The sequence below is a fragment of the Salminus brasiliensis genome, chromosome 5 (genome assembly GCF_030463535.1).
Source record: "Salminus brasiliensis chromosome 5, fSalBra1.hap2, whole genome shotgun sequence".
Lineage (NCBI taxonomy): Eukaryota > Metazoa > Chordata > Actinopteri > Characiformes > Bryconidae > Salminus > Salminus brasiliensis.
The window spans coordinates 3,852,243-3,870,132 of NC_132882.1; the positions used below are offsets into that span (position 1 = coordinate 3,852,243).

Consider the following 17,890-nt stretch of genomic DNA (forward strand, 5'->3'; position numbering starts at 1 on the left):
GTATGTTCCATACAAGAATATAGCAGACACACACACACACACACACACACACACGTATACATATACATATATATATATATATGAAGAGACCACCCTGCATTTGAATAGTAATTTGCATTTAAATTATTATAATCATTTATCTGCATTATTTAAGCAGCTGTTTTGGAGCAGTTGTCATTTCTGCAAATAAATTAATGCTCTTAATTGCAAATATTTGTATTTGGAATTTGGGGGAAATGTGGTCCATGGTTTATGAAATATAAGAGATGCAAATTTAAGAATTAAGTGTCTCTTAATGTTTTCCAGATATATATATATATATATATATATATATATATATATATATATATATATATATATATATATATATATAGATAGATAGATAGGTAGATATTGATATATATAGATAGGTATAGATATATACATATATACTATATAGGTAATTTATTTATAAACTTTTATCTCCATTTATGCCATTTTTTTCAGTGTATTTTAGGGAAATGAACATTGGCATTGTATTTCATAAACCATGGAGAATATTTCTCTTAAACTCCAAATAATTTTTTTTGCCATTTAGAGCATTAATTTATTTGCAGAAATGACAACTGCTCCAAAACAGCTGCTTAAATAATGCAGATAAATGATTATAATAATTAAAATGTAAAGAAGTTATTATTCAGATTTAAACACAGTGCTAATATCTGAACTCTGAGAGCATTCAGAAATCACTATGGTGGAAAAATTTCAGCTGACCAATCACAGCTCTCATGTCTCGGCCGGCTCTCCACTAGTCTTTCACACTGCTGTTGGGACTTTATGTCGTTCATAGTCTGCAGATTCAGCAAACTCAGCTCTGATTGATGAAACGCCTGGAATATATATATATAAATCTCCATTTTTCTCCATTTTTCATTTTTTTTATAATTTAAATCTGCCATTTGTTTGGGAATGTGGGTCTACGCATCGTATCAAGAGTTTCATGATAAATGGACCAATAGAAATGCTCTAAAGTGACTTTTTACATTGACTTCCATTATAAGTTAAGAAGGTTTTCCCTTCTCCTGTCAATTTACCATTTTGGAGATCCTAGGTTTTGCATGACAATAAAGGCTATTCCTCCTGCTCATGTATTGACAAAAGTATTGGGACACCTGCTCATTCATTGTTTCTTCTGAAGTCAAGGGGATTAAAAAGAGTTGATCCTGCTTCTGTTGGAGTAACTGTGTCTACTGTCCAGAGAAGAAGACTTTCTACTAGATTGCTGTGAGGCACATTACAAGAGCATTAGTGAGGTCAGCCCACGCCTGGCACTAGGTTCATGTTAACCTGCTCCAGACAGTCCTATTCTATTGGCAATACCTCTCTACCAGGACCAGGGTACATCACTGCTGCACATCTGTGTCAGTGGGCACATCTTAAAGGTTAAGGTGCACATATTTTTCACTGCACTATGTACAGCAGTGGTAGTGAACACACACACACACACACACCCAGAGCAATGGCCAGCCAACTCCAGCACCCGGGGGGCAGAGCAGAGAGGGTGAAGGGCCTTGCTCAAGGGCCCAACAGTGGCAGCTTGCCGAGCCCGGGTATCGAACCCACAACCCTGTCATCAATAGCTCAGGGCTCTAACCACTGAGAGACCACCACTGCCCCCATATTAGCTATTATTAGTGCTGGCATAGGCATGGTCCCTGTACCGGGTATCGAACCAGTGGTCCTCCGATCATAGTGACAGCGCTCAACACTCAGGTTAAAGCAGCTTAATGAGATAACTAGAAGGGGTGTCCACAAACATTTGGACAAAGTATGTATATGGTGATACTGCACAACTTGACGACGTGCATCACGGTGTAGCTTATCCTCCTCAAGGTTGGAGGTGGTGGTGTTGGCTCTGAGGGGCAGAGGGGTTAGCTGAGCTACTGTCGCCTTTCTGTCAGGTGTTTCCAGCTGCAAAACCGAAGAACTGCAGAACTGCAGAACCACAGAACCACAGAACTGCTCACACTGGATGTCTTTCCTTCATTCCAGCAGCTCAATAAATGCTGGCTTTGCTTACATATGCAGGACACACGCATGCACTTACTCCAGGGGTTCGTCCACCATGCAGCGTGTCCCAAATCCAGGCCTGTTTAAGAGCACATCAGCAAAGTACTTCATCTCCACCATGTCCGGCTGCTCGTTACTGGAGGGGAAGATATCAGAAAATGACAGCATCACAACTGCACTCACTGATTGGAGGTCCAACTCCTGCAATCTGCTGTACTGCAGACTCACCTGAAGAAAGTAAACTGCCGGCCGTACGTCCAGGGGCTCAGGGTCAGGCTGGGATATTCTCCAAATGGGGGGACGACGAGGGTGAACATCAGAGAGACCAGCACAAAACTGGCAGGCAGCACAATCTGGAAAAGGGCAAAAACCCAGTACTTAAACTCCCTCTAATGAAGCGAGGGCAGCATTTATGCTTAAGAGTGGGTGGGTAATCTGACCTGGGCAAAGAAATCTTTGCCGGAGCGCGTGGTGTGGTGGAACCGCTTGATGAGCAGAGCTAGGAACTGTTTCACCACCAGAGACACACCTTTCACCTGCCTGGAGCCATTCCCCTCCTCTCTGGGCAAGCCATCGGCCGCCGTCTGGCCGTTAGCATACGCCTTCTTGTCTGCTTGTGCAACACAGAGAGCTTTCAGACACGACTGATCAGTCCCGAAGAGAACAAAGTAATCAGTAGGGAAATATTCAGCATTGCTGATATGAAACACCAACTAGAATATATGGACAAAAGTATTGGGACACCTGCTCTTTCACTGTTTTTCTGAAGTCATGGGTATTAAAAAAGAGTTGATCCTGCTTGTGTTGGATTAACTGTATCTACTGTCCAGGAAAGAAGATTTTCTGCCAGATTTTGGAGAAGGAGGAGCATTGCTGTGAGGATTTGATTGGATTCAAGAGAATTAGTGAGGTCAGGATGTGGTATGATCCTCACATCCCAGACTCACATGGGTGGAACGTTGGCTAAGTGCGTTCCAGGTGGGTTTGTACAATGTGTTGTTACTGGGACCCAGTTGGGCTTCCCAAACTTAGGTACTTAATCTCACATGGGCCCCATTTAGGCCTTAATGTGCAGATTGCAAACCAGATGAGGCTCATGTTTAACCCCTCCTGGCCCCATCATTGACCCGGATGGGGCCAACATTGGACACATGGACAAAACTTGGCGATAATTGGGTTCCCAGTTGGGCTAACCATCTTTCCCACCATTGCTATGCTAATGACACTCCTCCTTCTGACACACAGGTCTCGGCCTGCATCTCGACATGTCTAACCGACGTCCCATCATGGATGGCAGACTGTCACCTAAAGCTCAACCCAAGCAAGACAGAACTGCCCTACATTTCAGGAGCTCCGAGTCTGCACAGTGATCTAAAGGTAAAGGTAAAGGTGCAAAGGTGCACGTATTTGTCACTGTACAGTGTGGACTGTACAGTAAAATGTGTCCTCTGCATTTAACCCATCTGGTAGTGAACACACACTCACACACACACATGTGTTAGGGGCAGTGAGTACACACACACACCCAGAGCGGTGGGCAGCCAACTCCAGCGCCCGGGGAGCAGAGAGGGTAAAGGGCCTTGCTCAAGGGCCCAACAGTGGCAGCTTGCCGAGCCCGGGAATCGAACCCACAACCTTGTTATCAATATCCCGGCGCTCTAACCGCTGAGCCACCACTGCCCCCATGAACCTAGGGAGGCCATGGATCTAGGGAGGCCACCCAGCTGCTTGCCACTTCCTTGCTGGGTACCCCTTCACTGGCTTCCTGTAGCAGCCCTACCTGATAGCAATGGTCAAAACCCAAGCATGGCTCGACTTGACCCACCATCTCTCAGGACGCCTCTAGATTAATCTCTGGCACCAAAGTGGTGGAACAAACTCATCCTGAGGGTCCGAACAACAGAATCGCTATTCTCAAACGTCAACATGACAACCCATGGATGAAGCAGAGAGTACAGTTCTTCCACTGCTCCACAGCTTCATGCTGGGGGGGGGGCTTCATACCCCTCTAGCCCATGCCTGGCATTACTAGGCAACAATAGGTTCATGTTGATCTGCTCCTGAGTCCTATTCTATTGGCAGTACTTCTCTACAGGGACTAAACAAGCTGTGTGTGTGCAATTACCCATCTGTGCCAGTGACTGGTGCAACTTAAAGCAGCTGAATGCATTTGTAACAAAGGTGTCCACAAATATTTGGACATATAGCGTATTTTCCATTAGCGTTGGTTGGGGTTCGTGAAAGCATCTCAGCTCAGCACAGGCATTCTTAAATGGCCAAGTAAGCATCCCACTGATCTACCAGAGTCTACCAGATAAGATGTTCATAACACTACATAGGGAATACATAGGGAAACTCAGCCGTTAGCAGTATTAGCATTTACTAGGAGTGTAACGATACATTTTTGTATGAATAAATTCGGCAATGTACATTCAACAGGGGGCAGTAATACACTGGTTTTTAATGCTGGTCATATTCAAGTAGTGGCTGGTGTGGTGCATCAGATAACACCACTAACACACCATGTGGGAGACTGGGGTTCGATTCCTGGTCTGGGTGACTGTGCTGCGCTACACCAATAAGATGGGTGGAATGTTGGCTAGGTGCATTCCAGGTGGGCAAGCGCTCTGAGTGGGTTTGTACAGTGTGTTGTTACTGGGACCCAGTTGGGCTTCCCAAACTTAGGTACAGCCCAACCTAAGCCCAACCTTTAGGCCTTAATGTGCAGAGTGCAAACCAGATGAGGCCCATGTTTAACCCCTCCTGGCCCCATCATTGAGCCTGGTGGGGCCAACATGGGACACATGGACAAAACGTGGTGATAATGGGGTTCCAAGTTGGGCTTGTAAGTCGCTCTGGATAAGAGCGTCGGCTAAATGCTGATAATGTAGTCTAAGTCGAGTCCACTAGAAGGACAGACCAGCTCTAAATTAAGAGCATGGAGGAAAAGCATGCTCCTCATATATTAGCTCAGGGCTACAATGTTAGCTTGTGGATAATAATAAGGTCTTACTTTGCTAAATCTAAAATCCACTGTCCTGAGACGCTACTGTACCATATAATCATTACACCCCCAGCATTTTAAGCTCCTTATCAACTACTGCAGTACTGCGGTGTTCTTCTCTAGTCAAAGACCAAGCTTTGCTGGTAGTGCTGGTTGAGCATGCTGTCTACTGCAAAAAGCATGGGCCAAATAAAATCTCATCATTTAACATTCAGACCTACTAAACAATGTTTATTCCGCAGCACTGCGTGCAGCAACGTAGCAACAGCATGTCACTGAGTAGCCTAGGGCTGTAGCTGAAAGCTGGTTAGCGCCATGCTATGCTAGCTCGTTCCCTAGCAGGACTTCTCATCACCTTCTGGATCCTCAATATTCACAGTCACTGTGGTGTTTTGAAAGACACTGGAGCGAGATTTCTGCTGCAGCTCTCTCAAGTCTAAGAAGTTCAACAGGTCACAAAACATGTCAGAAGAAACACACAACACTGCAGCAAGCATAACACACATGCATGACACACAACATCAGATGCAAACGGGACAAAGGCCAGAGCACCCCGGCCCAAAGAATATGGCTGTTGGGTCGGCGAGACACGACTTGCGCTTGTCCAGAAATGTTCAGTGGAATTTGATGTGCTGAATTTTTATGTGTGTGAAAAATGTTTATGTTTTATGAAAAGGGAAAGTATTGCCTTGCCTGAAAGTATATGTGCCCTCAGAGATTAAATACAGCGAGCAGCAGCGGCTGAAACCCTTTTTTTCATCAACATCAGGAGACGACAAAGGAGAATGCAGACATGGTCGACCCAGACGGGAAAAAACTCTCAGAGGAGCCCCCTGTGATGAAGAGAATTACCCCAGGACCACATGTAATCTAATAATGTTCTAATAATGAAGATCAGCTGTTGTGTTGGGTGGTATTTGACTGGTGTGCCATGGACAGTCACCTAAAACAACTGCCATTTGACTGTTGGGCTTGTCTTGGAATGTTTGGTCGGGGTGCTCTGGCCTTAAGGGAGATCATCATAGAGAAGTACAGAGTGAGGTGAAAGATCCCCCTTACCAGTTACTGATTTTCCAAGAGCTGTTTCACCATCAGCTGTGACTTTCAGAAAGATCTACCAAGTAGTAAGAAAAGAGTAAATGTAGTCAATGGCAAAAACAGTAAACTTACTGTCCAAATACTTATGGACACTTGTGTTCTTATGGAGTGGACATGAAAGTCATGGATTTTCCTGAACAGTTCTTTTGACTGAGTTACATCATGCATCTTTACTATGGGTCAATGGGTCAAAAGTATACAGACAGGGTCAACAATATACATGCACCCACTTAGATATTAATTCAGTGGTGCTGAAAGTTTCAAAATGTCAACTTGCCAAAGCCAAGATGTCTCCAGAGTCAAAGCCAAGACCTAACTTCCTGTTAGTGATCATGATGGACTACATTTGATAGCTTCCTTGTAGCTCCTGCAGCTTAAAAGGGTTTGTTTGGCCATCCTTATTGATTGACTAACTCCCAGTACAATGAGAAAGTCCAGTGAGCTCAGTGTAGGTCTCAGAAGGATGATCATGGATTCACACAATCAGGAATGTCTCTTGGAGCCATTTCTAAGCAACTGCAGATTCCAAGATCATCAGTTCAATCTACTGTACTGAAGTCCATGTTATTGGTAAGGGGAAGAAACATCAAGGTCTGGTAGAAAGAGCTTAGAGCAAACTGGTTCGGATGGTCAGGAACAACCAAAGAACCACCAAAGTTGCTGGAACACCAGCATGACTAGCGTTTACAGCATGGACTGAGATGCTGCCTAGACTAAAGTTTGCAGATGACAAGATGATTAGACAAAGATTGGGATCTTGGTATGTTGGATGAGTAAAGGTGAGGCCTTCAACTCTGAGAGCACTGCAAGTGCTGTCAAGCATGGTGGTGGTAGCATCATGCCCTGTGCTGATTTGCTGTCAGTAGAACCAGTACACTGCACAAAGTGGATCAAATAATGAAGAAGGAGGATTGCCTCTTAATTCTTCAGCATAACCCCAAACCATCAGTTAACGTGAAGCTTTAGGAAAGGTCTTCACAAAGTTCTGACCTCAAACCAATATGATAATTCCAACCAGAGGCTGCCAGAAGCTTGTGGATGGCTACCAACGGCATCTGGTCAAGGTGCAACTTGCTAAGAGGCACTAACCCTCCTGAGACCATGAGATCCTGCCATGACATGACGTCCAGGAGACGTACATTTCCAATCACATCTGTATGTGCTACATCAGCTCTGTGTGTGTTGTGGGACAGACAAACCTCCTCCAGTGAGGTGTCGGACACTCCGAAGCTGCTAAGGCCAATATCCGCAAGAGTTTCCTCCAGCTCCCTGAAGAGACTGGCATAAGCCCGGTGTTTAAAGCCCCGGCTGGGCAACAGGAAGGTCAGCTCCTGCCCTACAGCCTCCACCAGCCTGGCCTCAGGCACATGGTGGTGCACCAGATTTGTGATGGTGTCCACATCCCCTGCACACACACACACACACACACTCACTTATGTGTATACTCTGGGATTCAGCAGTGCGTTGTGGAAGTACCATGATATATTGAGTATAATATGTGTGTTGATGCATTTTAAAGGGTCAATATGGAAAAATTAAGCTGCAAAACAATGATTTTATGTCAAAATTATGAAAGTGTGAAAAACGGAATAATTAAATGTCGTGCTGTTCCTGGCAAATGGTCATTAATAAGCCTTCCATTGGATTTCCTCAACTGAACGGTGCGACTACAGGCTGGTACTGAACATTTGGGTAACCCGAGTCATTTTATCTAAAACCTTGCAATACTACTCTATCATGATGGTTCTGTATCTCTCAGCTTGTCCAGAAATGCTGTGTAAAGCGTGTCCTTTAGTGCTGGCCCAAATGGCTCAAATTCCACTTCCCGACAGTAGAGGGAGCCCATGAGCGAGAAATACCAAATTCTTACATAATGCTGCTTTAAATGTTTTGGTACTTAAAAGCATGATCCCTTTAAACCAGAGCAGCAGCAGTTATCCGAACCAATGACTTTAATAATATGATAACATACTGCTTTCCACTGTTAGAGACCTATTCGAACCGCCAACATTAACTCTCTCAATCATGTGTTTTTTGTTTTGGGCGTAACGTGCAGTAATAAACCAATCAGCATGTCTTTGCCGCCCCCTTTAAGAGCCAGGTGCGGTCAGACTGACCTTGGCGGGTTGCTATTTCAGTGGTGTGAAGCGCGGGGGGTGTACAAGCGTCGGGCTGCACGCGCCTGTGTTGACAATTCACTGTCAAGATAGTAACGAATGTCTGACTGTTGAGGAACGTCTGTCTAGGCTGTTTTCAGTCAGTGGAGCTCCTGCTGTGTTTTCCGCTGCCGAGAAACACAGCAATACTCCAGAAACTGATCTGAACACCCTTCATTTCAAGACCACCGCACCCATCAGTGTAGATATATTCACAAGCAGTGCTGCTGTTTAAACGACAGAGGTGGAAGGCGCCAATATATACTGTTGGCAGCAGATAGCAATGCACAGAGGGTAAGATAGGGCCCCTAGTCACATTTTTAGCCATTTTTGATCAAATTTTTCTTGTTTATATAAATTCCCAGACGCTGCCGTACCCCCTTCTCTGATAGTTCAGGTAAACAGCTCGTATTAGCTGTGGTCATATTCCTACACAAGTCTCACCATCCATCTGTCGGCCGGCGGCTTTGGATTGGCTGCACATGCTCTCTTTATATTCCGTGCAGATGGAGCACTTACAGGAACAGTCATCCTTACAGTCACACTGACCCTGTACACAAACACAGAGAAATGGAGTGAACAGTGATACTCAACCGAGGGTTGGTAGTCAAACAACATGCACACACAGATGCACACTGCTGGTGGTCAGAGCCCCTCACCTACAGGCACACACAGCTACTCCAGGCTCATGATGTTCAAATATTATGGTGCACTACATGTCCGAATGTTTATGGACACCCCTTCTAATGAATGCATTCAGCTACTTTAGGCTGCAGACAGAGATCGACAGAGATCTGACAGAGATGTGCAAATGCCCATACAACCACACACACAGCTGGTCTAGTCCCAGTAGAGTCCCTGTATTTCCAAAAGAATAGGACTATCTACAGGAGCAGTCCAACATAATTAACCTATTGGCTCCATGCTGCCTAATAATGCTAGGCGTGGGCTAGTAGAGGGGTATTAAGCCCCCAAGCATTGAGCTGTTGAGCAGTAGTAGAACTGTGTTCTCTGGAATGATGGATGGTGGAGCTCCATCCAGTACTTCTGGGAGTTGGAGATGAGTGAGGCTGCTCTCACAAACACTCTTGTCACTGAATGCAATCAAATCCTCATAGCAATGCACCTAACATCTTAAATCTAGTACAAAGCCTTCTTCACTGGACAGTAGAGACAGTTACTCTTTTTGATACTCTTGATTTGATTATGACAGAAGACATAATGAATAAAGCAAGCGTCCCAATACTTTTGTCACTACTGTGTATGTTTTAGTCCATTATAAGCAGGGGACTGGCCTCTTTCCTGGTGGGCAGTGTGTCGTCCTTCATGCGGCGGACGAGCGTGAGGTAGAATCCCGCCCCGAGCATGCTCTTGAGGAACAGTGGAGAGCCGCAGCAGTGCAGGCGGCCCTGAGAGATTATAGCCACGCGGTCACTCAGCAGGTCAGCCTCGTCCATGTGGTGCGTAGAGAGGATCACTGTGCGGCCTGGAAACACGCATTGTTGTTAGTTATATTACAGATAGTCTCTTCAGATATCATCACTGTTACGTAAAACCCTCCAAAACCCGCCCACCTCCCGACGGCCAGCTTTACAGGAGAAGACTTTCAATGGAAGTCAATTTGGAGCATTTCTATTGGTCCATTCATTCTTAAATTCTGATACAATGTAAAGAACTACACCCAGATTTACATTATGTTAAAAAATTTAAATTTGATAAAATGGAGAGTCATGTTTTTGGAGCAACACCATAGATGTTCATGTATATATTTATATTTATTTTTTGTTATTATTTATTATTGGACAGTTAAGATAAGATAATCCTTTATTAGTCCCACAGTGGGGAAATTCTCAGAGTCACAGCAGAAAGGGATAGCAAGATACTCAGTTACAAAAAAATTAGATCAATAATTTACACTATTTACACAATATAAATAAGAATTAACAAGCAATAACAATATTATTTACAGGTAATTGCACATGTGATGGGGGGTATTGCACATAGTATTTCTACATTTAGGGATGCTGCATGTAGAAAGATTTCATAACTATAACTATAATAATATTACATTCTATAACATGGAGTTGTATTGACCTCTGATTGGTCAACAGATGTCTCTGTGGTGCAATGCTTTAAACGTGTCGGTGTGTCTTTGCTATGGTAACGACGGAAAAAGTTCGCCTTGCTCGACTCGAAACGCTCAAAAGTCATGTACTGAGTCTCTTAATTAATCATGGGTGTGTTTTTTTTTTGCGTAACGTGCAGTAATAAACCAATCAGCGTGTCTCTCGCCATCCCTTTAAGAGCCAGGTGCGGTCAGATTGACCTTGGCGGGTTGCGATTTCAGTGGTGTAAAGCGCGGGGGGTGTACAAGCGTCAGGCTGCACGCGCCTGTGTTGACAATTTACTGCCAAGATAGCAACGACCGTCTGACTGTTGAGGAACGTCTGTCTAGGCTGTTTTCAGTCAGTGGAGCTCCTGCTGTGTTTTCCGCTGCAGAAATACACAGCAATACTCCAGAAACTGACCTGAACACCCCTCATTTCGGGACCACCACGCCCATCAGCGTAGAGATATTCACAAGCAGCTCTGCTGTTTAAACAACGGAGGTGGAAGTCGTGAAAATAGGCTGCTGGTGGGTGTACGATGGCAACGCACCTTGCGCAGGGTTTAAGAGAGCCTCTAGAGTTAATGTATCCTCTGAGTGAACATGAATGTGTGTGTTTACCTGGACGGTACTTCAGCAGCAGGTCCCAAATGGAACGTCTGGAGTATGGGTCCACTCCTGATGTCGGCTCATCCAGGAAAACCACTTTAGCTCCACCCACAAACGCCATGGCAACAGATAACTTCCTCTGCAGCCCCCCTGTAAGTGTCACATATGTGAACAAAGATTACAGGAACCGCACAGTGGAAACTCCCTGTGGCCTCCAAATCATGCTGAATCTGTCTCAAAAACTGTAGCACCTCAGCCCCGGACCAAAGGTCACAGTGTGTCGTGTCCCTATGAGTCTAACTAAAGGTGGGGACCTCCATATAGGAGAACCTCCACAAAATACCACACAAGAGTTCATACATGTAAAGCCTGGCTGTTTGAGGATGTTCAATGAGGAAATTATTTATTGGAAACGCTTCATTAAGAACAAAAGGAAGAGCCAATAGGAAGAGCTATGTGACTGCAGGCATCACTCCCATTCAATAATGCAAACCAGTTGGTTGGAGCGCCCGAGCCCAGCGGATATTAAATGACTTTTAAATCAGTTTAAGTCATATAATATAGGGTGAAGTCCAGGACAGCCAGACTGACGAACAGTTTCTATCCACAAGCCATCAGGCTTCTGAATACCTCCTCCTCACTTCCGCTGTGAACTGAAAAAACAGCTCTGATTCGTTGATGCATGGACTCTACAAGACCTCAGAAGGTTTCCAGTGTCTGGTTGCATTAAACACTTAAAAGTGAAAATTTTCCTTTAGATTGCGCTTAAACATCCCTTATCAGATTAAATTAAAGTATTAAAAAAATGTCTTCTAAAGACTTTTCTTAAGGGAAATCGTCATAAAACCCTTCCACTGGTTGCCTGTTTGTTTTTGTAATAAACTTTTATTAGTTTATAAAGCACTACATGCTCTTGCACCAGACCCCCTCACTGAAATGCTTTCAGCTTATGAACCAGGAAGGTCCCTCAGATCCTCCAGATCTTCTCTTCAACCTTTATTGATGCCAGTACACTCCAAAATGCTGGAACAATCTTCCAATCTTTAAGTGTAAACTATATATATATTCTTAGTCTTAATATCCATACTTATATACCTTGATTTGTATTTGATCTGTTTTTTATTATTGTCTACTATTTTATTTTATTATTCATTATCAATCTTGTTTGATTGTTTAACTTTTGATTGATTATTCAACTTTTATCCTTTCAACTTTTATTGTTATATTATTTAGTATATAAATATCATTATAATAGTATTCTTTCTCTTTATCCGACACTTTCATCAATCACCTGTAAAGCACCTTACATTTAAATTTTAATTGAACTTTTTTTTTATTTTAACTTTTTTTATAAGGGAAATTGTCTGGAATGTCCCTTAAATAAACCCTTAAAAACCATTAAATGCTGCATAAAGTTCCTTAGAGAACTCATTCTCATTTCCTTAGAATTATCGAAGTGACGCAAAACCTCACCTTAACACTGCGAAGACAGAGAACACTGTTTTTTTTAAAAGGTTTTTGGAGGTGACCGTGGACCTAGGCGAGTTTTTTGAGATTTTTCTCTAGAAAATCCTCTAGACCACCTGAGTGACCTACAGATATTTACAGAGTATAGATTTGACCACCGTTTCTTTTATGAATTCAGGAGCGAGCTAGAAGACAAGGTACTATATGATAGAACCATCACTCTTTAAACGTGCAGCTGGTGTGTGATCACCTCTGCAAAATCACAAATATGGGGACAGACTAATGTAACAGACTTATCTTGATCACGACTGTCTGATGAAATCCCTTATTTGGACCTTATTTGAACTGAGTTTGAACTAATAAACTAAGTTAAGAGGTCAAGCTGCTGTGACCTCTTAACGTCCATCTGATTTTTCGTACAGTCGCCATGTGCGATGCTGTGTTTTCAGACCTGAGAGCTTCTGCGTCTGCTCGTTTCTCTTGTGGGGTAAGCCAAAGTCTTCCAGCATGTTCTCTACTTCCTGCTGGGCCTCAGCTAGCGGCCGTCCCTTCAGCAGCGAGTAGAACAGGATGTGCTCGGCCACCGTCATGCTGCATAAGGGAAGAACACAAGCAGATACAGCACAGGTAGAGCAGAGGGCATCATTAGATACAGGTACAGAGGTACAGTAAATCCCCACTGTGATCGATGATGCCTACATTTACAGAATTGATCCCAATAGGAGAATGCAGGACTCTTATTGGTGTAGTGTAGGCCTGAACCCTAGTCTGCCACTGGGACGACCCACTGGTGTGTTTTTACCCACTGCACCATTACAAAACTCTACATATCCACAAATGACATTTTCATTTACAAGTATTATTTTATATATAACTTCAGTTATTAATTAATTGTATCATTTGGAAGATGTTTTTAACACTGTGTGAGAAACCCATGCTGAATGGACCAATAGAAATGCTCCAACATGATAACCATTGAAAGTTAAGAAGGCTTTTTCCTTCTCCTGTAAAATTGCCATTTTGGAGATACAAGGTTTTGTTGTGACAGCGACTACGTATATACACTATACGGACAAAAGTATTGAGACACCTGCTCTTTCTATTGCTTCTTCTAAAATCCAGGGCATTTTAAATAAGAGTCTCTACTGTCCAGGGAAGAGGAAGGCTTTCTACTAGATTTCGGAGGAGGAGGAGATTTCGTTGCTGTGAGGATTTGATTGCATTCAGCGACATGAGAGTTTAAGAGTGAGGTCAGGATGCTGGATGATGGTGATCACCAACCCACCTCATCATCCCCAACTCCTCAACTCATCCCAAAAGTACTGGATGGAGCTCCACCATCCATCATTCCAGAGGACAGGGCAGTGGTGGCTCAGCGGTTAGAGCTCCGGGCTAGTGATGATGACAGGGTTGTGGGTTCGATACCCGGACTCAGCAAACTGCCACTGTTGGGCCCTTGAGCAAGGCCCTTTACCCTCTCTGGAGTTGGCTGCCCACCGCTCTGGGTGTGGGTGTGTGTGTGTGTGTGTGTGTGTGTGCTCACTGCCCCAATCTCAGTAGTGTGTGTGTGTGTGTGTGTGTGTGTGTTGCTGTACATAGTGCATTGACAGATACATGCACCTTTACCTTTTTACACAGTTCCATGCATAGCTGAAAGAGTTCATTAGAATAGGGTGTCCACATACATTTGGACATATTGGATGGATCTTGAATGGTATGCTACTGTAGATGTTACCATAGATGCACAGAGCTTTAATTAAATGCATGAATCCAACATAAGGGTTTTACATACTGGTGGAAGATGATGTTGTGCTGAGGGCACATGCCCAGAGACTGGCGGATAGTGTCCATTTCCGTGCGAATGTCCTTGCCGTAGATGTAGGCCGTGCCCGACGTGGGAGGGAACAATCCGGTAAGAATAGACCTATGAAGTGGAAACAACTGACGTTATGCAGAAAGGGCGAGGAGCATGTGTCGTACTCTACCCCCACCCTCGAAACTGCCTCCAAATCTGCCTCAGACAAGTCAACTCCACAAATATGGGTACTCGACATTAAACAAGAACCCTATGCATGTTTGAGAATCACTAATTACACATTTTTAGATGTTTTTTTCAAAGAAATGTATCTTAAGGTGCTTTGAAGAACCTCTAAGAAAGGTGTTTAGAAGAAAAGGGTTCCTTAAAGGTTCCTCAAAGCACTTTAAGATGTTCCTCCACGGTTTCAAACTGTGAAGAACCTCCGAAAGCATATCAAGGATCTACAGTGTAGAAGGCACCTACATGGTGGTGGTCTTCCCTGCTCCATTGTGGCCAAGGAAAGCAGTGATTTGGCCTTCATAGAAGGTGATGCTAAGGCCGTCCACAGCGGGGGCGGAGCTGCCGCTAAACACTTTGACCAGGTTCTCCACGTGGACCCCCACGACCAGGCCACTCGGCTCTGCCTCGAAGAACACCTTCTCTGTGGGACGAGAGGTCACAAGAATATATAGTGATCCCACAAAAGACTCAACATTACATCATCACTATCAGCCATAACATTAGTACCACCGACAGGTGATGTGGTTCCAGTGGCTCCTGACCGGCAGCAAGTCAGTTTTTGAAGGTGAAGGAGGTGTTGGAGCAGGAAAAACGGTTGAGTTTCGCAAAAACCAAAGATATTTGATGTTCTAGACATTTGGGTCAGTCTAGGCCACAAGTATGAAGTAGTCAGTACCTACTAAAAGCGCTCCAAGGGTCATGATCGCCCAAAGCTCACTGATGTCCATGAAGAGCAAAGGCTTCCAGACACTACACCCCCTTCCAGACACTACACCCCTTCCAGATACTACACCCCTTCCAGATACTACGCTCCCTTCTAGATACTAAGCCCCCTTCCAAATATTACGCTCGCTTCTAGATACTACGCCCCCTTCCAGACACTATACCCCTTCTAGACACTAGGCCCCCTTCCAGACACTAGGCCCCCTTCTAGACACTAGGCCCCCTTCCAGACACTAGGCCCCCTTCTAGACACTAGGCCCCCTTCCAGACACTAGGCCCCCTTCCAGATACTACGCTCCCTTCCAAATATTACGCTCCCTTCTAGATACTACGCCCCCTTCCAGACACTACACCCCTTCCAGACACTACGCCCCCTTCCAGATACTACACCCCCTTCCAGATACTACACCCCCTTCCAGACACTAGTCCCCCTTCCAGACACTAGGCCCCCTTCCAGACACTACACCCATTCCAGACACTATGCTCCCTTCCAGATACTACGCCCCCTTCCAGACACTATGCTCCCTTCCAGATACTACACCCCCTTCCAGACACTAGGCCCCCTTCCAGACACTAGGCCCCCTTCCAGATACTACGCTCCCTTCCAGATACTACGCTCCCTTCCAAATATTACGCTCCCTTCTAGATACTACGTCCCCTTCCAGACACTACACCCCTTCCAGACACTAGGCCCCCTTCCAGATACTACACCCCCTTCCAGATACTACACCCCCTTCCAGACACTAGGCCCCCTTCCAGACACTAGGCCCCCTTCCAGACACTACACCCATTCCAGACACTACGCTCCCTTTCAGACACTACACCCCCTTCCAGACACTACACCCCCTTCCAGATACTACGCTCCCTTCCAGATACTACGCTCCCTTCCAGATACTACGCTCCCTTCCAAAAACTACACCCCCTTCCAGACACTACACCCCCTTCCAGATACTACACCCCCTTCCAGATACTACGCTCCCTTCCAGATAATACACCCCCTTCCAGACACTACACCCCTTCCAGAAACTATGCACCCTTCCAGATACTACACCCCCTTCCAGACACTAGGCCCCTTTCCAGATACTACGCCCCCTTCCAGACACTACACCCCTTCCAGAAACTATGCACCCTTCCAGATACTACACCCCCTTCCAGACACTAGGCCCCCTTCCAGATAATACACCCCCTTCCAGACACTACACCCCTTCCAGACACTAGGCCCCCTTCCAGATACTACACCCCTTCCAGATACTACGCTCCCTTCCAAATATTACACTCCCTTCTAGATACTACGCCCCCTTCCAGACACTACACCCCTTCCAGACACTACACCCCCTTCCAGATACTACACCCCCTTCCAGATACTACACCCCTTCCAGATACTACACCCCCTTCCAGATACTACACCCCTTCCAGATACTACGCCCCCTTCCAGATACTACGCCCCCTTCCAGACACTACACCCCTTCCAGACACTACGCCCCCTTCCAGATACTACACCCCCTTCCAGATACTACGCTCCCTTCCAAATATTACACTCCCTTCTAGATACTATGCCCCCTTCCAGACACTACACCCCTTCCAGACACTACGCCCCTTCCAGATACTACGCCCCTTCCAGATACTACGCCCCCTTCCAGACACTACACCCCTTCCAGACACTACGCCCCCTTCCAGATACTACGCCCCCTTCCAGACACTAGGCCCCCTTCCAGATACTACGCTCTCTTCCAGATACTACGCTCCCTTCCAGACACTAGGCCCCCTTCCAGACACTATGCCCCCTTCCAGATACTACTCCCCCTTCCAGACACTACACCCCCTTCCAGATACTACACCCCCTTCCAGACACTTGCTCAAATGCAAGTAGACTGCAAGTTCAGCTACTGAAGTGGCGTACCAACCAAAGGGAAATGCAACTGCCATTAATAAACATAGCATTCTCTGAGAGCTGATTACACAGTACACACACAGCCTTTACCTGAAACTGCAAAGCCAGAAGGCAAACAGGGCTGTTAGTGAATGGTGTGATATCAGAGGGAAGGAATTCGGCTCACTGTGGTACAAACACTTCCAACACACATTAACTATTGCTCAGAGAATCAACATTACAGCCACAGGGAACACAAGGTCACCAGCTTCTCGCCGTGGTCTGGGAAAGGGCATGTGTGTAAACTGTACAGTGTGTACACCGTCTATCAAAGCTTTAGGTACACGGCACTGTTTTCACTGATACTTCTCATTAACATGCATCTGCTAAGTGATCACCGAGCAGCTGTGTGCTAATCCTTTGAGTACACTTTGTCCTCAACACTCAGGCCTGAGTCATTATGGTGTTTAACCTCAGTAAAACTATCGTTAAGAGCACAGATTGAGCCTTTTAGCTGAGCCACTGATGAGGGACATCACAACAATGGATGGGAATGAATCCCAAGGTAGCACTACATTTGTATCACCACCTGTGATATTATTTAAGCCTTGAATAGGAAATGTGAAGAAATCAGGCTACCCCATGAAACCCCCCCCCACACACACACACACACACACACATTTATTACTACCTTGAATCAACCCTGAATCCTAAGCCTAACCTTAAATATAATCATGAAAGGTTGGGGTTAGGGTTAGGGTTAGGTGTA

General features: G+C 45.1%; 1 protein-coding gene across 1 annotated transcript in view; it reads right to left on the minus strand.

The window, feature by feature from the left end:
* Positions 1-17,890, minus strand: part of abca4a (ATP-binding cassette, sub-family A (ABC1), member 4a) — a 78,870-nt gene that overhangs the window by 24,241 nt on the left and 36,739 nt on the right. The window contains exons 19-30 of the mRNA XM_072678677.1: positions 14,772-14,949; positions 14,283-14,414; positions 12,942-13,081; positions 11,036-11,173; positions 9,603-9,793; positions 8,752-8,857; positions 7,351-7,556; positions 6,113-6,167; positions 5,409-5,489; positions 2,490-2,662; positions 2,278-2,402; positions 2,087-2,185 (exon numbers count right to left, since the gene is read on the minus strand). Of these exons, the coding sequence (XP_072534778.1) occupies positions 2,087-2,185; positions 2,278-2,402; positions 2,490-2,662; positions 5,409-5,489; positions 6,113-6,167; positions 7,351-7,556; positions 8,752-8,857; positions 9,603-9,793; positions 11,036-11,173; positions 12,942-13,081; positions 14,283-14,414; positions 14,772-14,949 (1,624 nt within the window). The remainder of the gene's footprint in view (positions 1-2,086; positions 2,186-2,277; positions 2,403-2,489; positions 2,663-5,408; positions 5,490-6,112; positions 6,168-7,350; positions 7,557-8,751; positions 8,858-9,602; positions 9,794-11,035; positions 11,174-12,941; positions 13,082-14,282; positions 14,415-14,771; positions 14,950-17,890) is intronic.